Source organism: Cryptomeria japonica, chromosome 4 (assembly GCF_030272615.1).
Source record: "Cryptomeria japonica chromosome 4, Sugi_1.0, whole genome shotgun sequence".
Lineage (NCBI taxonomy): Eukaryota > Viridiplantae > Streptophyta > Pinopsida > Cupressales > Cupressaceae > Cryptomeria > Cryptomeria japonica.
Genome location: NC_081408.1, coordinates 136,478,883 through 136,482,952, shown reverse-complemented (window position 1 = coordinate 136,482,952; position 4,070 = coordinate 136,478,883). Strand labels below are relative to the sequence as shown.

At 36.5% G+C, this 4,070-nt stretch overlaps 1 protein-coding gene across 1 annotated transcript; it reads right to left on the bottom strand.

The window, feature by feature from the left end:
* Positions 1-535: 535 nt before the first annotated feature.
* LOC131046647 (disease resistance RPP13-like protein 4) lies at positions 536-3,543 on the bottom strand. The gene has a single exon (XM_057980435.2). It carries the CDS (start codon positions 3,364-3,366, stop codon positions 1,210-1,212), a length of 2,157 nt encoding a protein of 718 aa, XP_057836418.2. The 5' UTR covers positions 3,367-3,543; the 3' UTR covers positions 536-1,209.
* Positions 3,544-4,070: the final 527 nt, after the last annotated feature.

Here is a 4,070-nt window from a genome sequence, read left to right as displayed (position 1 = left end):
TTGTTAAATTAAACAATAATTCAAATAAGAATTAAAAACAAAATATAACTATATATATAAAAAACTCTATGTATTGTAAGTAAATAAAATAACTCTTAAGTAGCTAAATAAATTTTAATAAATAAAAATTACTTTCAAATAAAATTTAAACAAATAATTTTAAAATAAAATAATGACTCTAAATTAAATCAGATAATTTGAGATTGATATTTTATATTTGTTAAAAGATATATTTACTTTCAAATAAAATTTAATCAAATAATTTTAAAATAAAATAACGACTCTAAATTAAATCAGATAATTTAAGATTGAAATTTTATATTTGTTAAAAGATATATTTATGTTTTTTATAGTAGTAAAAATGAAATTCATACTATAAATTATATTAATTAATTTTTAAAAATAACAAGTGATTTTGAATGTACTTTTGTTCCATAAATATTCATTATATGTTTATACAAAAAAATGATTATATATTTATCTTCAAATTTTGAACTATATAAATATCTTTAAAATAATTTTTTTATATAAATCATACACAATGAAACAATCATTTACATTATAAAAGGAAATTATAAAAATACACCTTTTGCTTTTCAGCATTTTACAACCTCAATTTTGACATTGGGATTATTGGCTTTCAGTTTTTTCAATAATTCCCCACTCTCAGACATTTGTGTCTCCTTCATGTAGTACAAGTGACACTCTTTTAGACTTTTCAAGAGCTGTAATCCACATGGAAGTTTCTTTAGATTCTCACAAAAGCCTACTTGTAGTATCTCAAGGCGTGGCATCGCTCCATCTTCTAATTTTGGCAACTCCTCTAACACCTCAAAGCCATCAATTCTGAAAAACCGTAGCTGAGGGAATCCCCCGGGCTTCCCAAACCCTTTTGGCAATGCCTTGCAATTGCTATTCCCGCTTAAATACAATGTTATTAAGTTGGGCATGATTTCTAGTGCTGGATATTCAACACAATCACAGCTCAATAAAATCAATTCCATCAGATTTGAGAAACCACATATCCAATTTGGCACTGGAAAGTGGTCTAGCCAAAGGTATTCAAGATCCTTCATAGCTAACATTTTCTCCGATACAGGTGGACAATTATCTGCATTAGCATAATTACCTTCATTAGCATAATTAACTATTGTCAGATCACGCATCTTCACCAACGGGGCGAGGATGCCATCTTCTATACTCTTCAATTCAGCCTCGTGATTCAGCCTCGTGACCAATAGTTATCCGCACTTCACGGAGGTTGACCAAATTGGCAAAATGCTGCAGCTGTAAGAAGTCATTGTCTTCCACAGACAGGTTGTTCTCTAAACGTAATTTCAGTACCTGTAAAGACACAAGCTTTGATATTCCTTTCGGCATGGATTTCTTACGGTCTGCGCGGATATCCAGATGTTCCAAACAATTGAGCTCACCAATCCACTCAGGGAACTGTTCTAGACTGCTGCAAAAAGAAATGTCAAGGAAGCGAAGACCCTTAATACTTCTTACACATTCTGGTACCTTGGTAATATTTGTCCAACTTAAATTCAAAACTCTAAGGAGCTTTAAATTTCCAACAGAAGTGGGCAATGCCGAGATTCCAGTCCCACTCAAGTCAAGTACACGCAGTACTCTCGCACCATTGATCAAGATTGGTGGAATATTTTGAATGCCCGAATTATTTGAAATGGATATAGTGCGAAGATATGATGCAGAATATGCCCTGTTTCTTACCCTTACCTCTACATCATCATCGCCTATGCTTCTGTTGCCCATTAAAATTCTGCGACACGTCCTGCCTGTTTTCACAATGAGATATTTCTTGAAGGCTTCTTCCACACTAAATGCACATTGACTTTCTTTTGCTATGCTGATGGTCAAATCAAGCAATAAATCATGCACTTTGAAACTTTTATTCGACAAACCATGACCATGAATATCATTCCGGTCATGTACTCTCTCGACCAGACATAGACTTTCAAGATGACATAAATAACTCCATCCAATGTCTAGTTGGTCGTCTCCTTGAGGAATATATCCTTCCGCCACCCACAGATTTATGAGATATTGGTAGTCTATTACCTCATCTTCGGGAAAGAAAGAAAGATACACAAAACAGGGCTTAAGATGAGCAGGGAGAGAATCATAACTTAGCTTGAGAATCTGCATAATTGGATCCTCGGTAGAAGATGCCGCTCTTAGCTGCTGCAATTTAGATTCCCACTCCCTAGATAATGTCGTGTTCGCCAGAGATGCTGCCACTGTTTTAACAGCCAAGGGCAATCTCCCGCATTCCCCTTCCACTTGACGAGCAATCCCTTCAAGATGATGTGTTGGCTGATTTCCTTTAAAGGCAAAAGCGCAAAACAGGTTCCAGCTCTCCTCTTTTGATAAAGGTTGCAGCTCATAAACACGAGCATTCATGTTGCTGCTCACATGTCTGCTTCGTGTTGTGACCACAATTTTGCTCTCAGGGTTATTCCCCCTTGGAATGCCAAGTGCCAATACCAAGTTCTCTTGCTCAGTTGCCCTCCACACATCATCCAACACAATGAGGAACTTTCTGCTTGCTAAACGGCCATGAATCAGCTCTGCTGCCTTTACCTCATCTACCCTCTCATTGACAACCTCGTTCAAATCTAGTTCCATGGCCAAAGAAGCTTGCAACTTTTTAAGGGAGTAAGTCTGAGAAATAGCGAGCCAGATTGACTTCTCAAACTTATCCTTTATTCTGCTGAAAACATTTTGCATTAAAAATGTCTTCCCAACGCCGCCCATACCAACAACGGCGATGACAGGAGCAGCAGGGTCATCGAGCAGGTGGAGGATTTCTTCAACCTTTGACTCAATAGCCACTGGATGTGAATCCCTCTCTATCATATTGAAACCCCTCCAGTTTACATTCTGTGCTGTACTTGTAGAGGGTTGGTTTGAATGAGTGACATCCCCAACAAGCTTCAGCTCTTTTCCATCTTTCATAATGGACCCTATTCTAGCTTTCACGTCCTTAATTCGACGTACCATTTTATAGCGAAACACTAACTGAGAATAACTGAAAGCACTGCATACACAAGAGGTTTCGGAGATTTCACTATGAGTACCTTTTGAGTGAACAGCATATTCGTCCAGTATGTCCTCTGCATCCAAAGCGATCTCTGCAACATCCAGCAGCCATCTATTCACGGACGCATTGTGTGCAATCTGGGCATCTGCATCTCTCAGATAGTCTTTTATATTTGTGAGCTTCTTGCTCAGCCATTCAAAGTCACTTCTAAAGTTACAGACAAGTGAAACCTCCTTGTTTATCTCTTCTATCAACATCCCACCAAGCTTTTCAAGAACAACATCAACCACAACAGATGCCATAATTGACTTTTAAATAACTGAGAAACTGAAGCACTCTCAAATAGTACTGTGGGCTGCACAGATATAACTTGAAACACTTTTAGATATTATTATGGACTACACAGGTAAAACTGAAGCACTCTCAAACACTATTATGGACTCTGAAAATTTGATGTCTTCTAACAACTGTGGCCAACACTAAACTGCAATGAATGTGAGTATAGCAGATAAGAGGAGCAATTTATAAGTGAGCGGAAAGGAAGGATTCCCAGACTTCCAAGGGCCAAAGTTACTCAAATCGCTTTTACTTTAATTATTCTATTCTTTTCTTTCACGATGACTAATAATTTTGGACTTAGAATTATTCCCCAGCTTTAGCTTTAGCTCAGAACATGGTAGGGACAAAGTTATTAAAATCACTTTTCCTTTAATTATTATTCTTCTTCTTTTTGACCGTGAGTACAATAATTCTGATCTTCAAATTATTATATCCCAACTTCAACTCTAGCGTTACAGAACAAGTAGACCCATCTTATTCCATTGCTTTTCTGCTTTTATCAATTGAGGGAGAATGGAGAGGGGAAAGAAATGACAGCATTTGAGAGAGACAGGAAACGAGACTGAAGCAAAGGATAGTAAGACGTTTCAGTTATTCTTTTCTTCTTATACAAACTTCACTTTTTATAAAGTTATTCTCATGCTTGCTGCTTTTTCTTTTTCTTTTT

What these genes read in the sequence shown, in the direction of transcription:
- LOC131046647 (XM_057980435.2), bottom strand. Translation starts at nt 3,366, where the DNA reads ATGGCATCTGTTGTGGTTGATGTTGTTCTTGAAAAGCTTGGTGGGATG.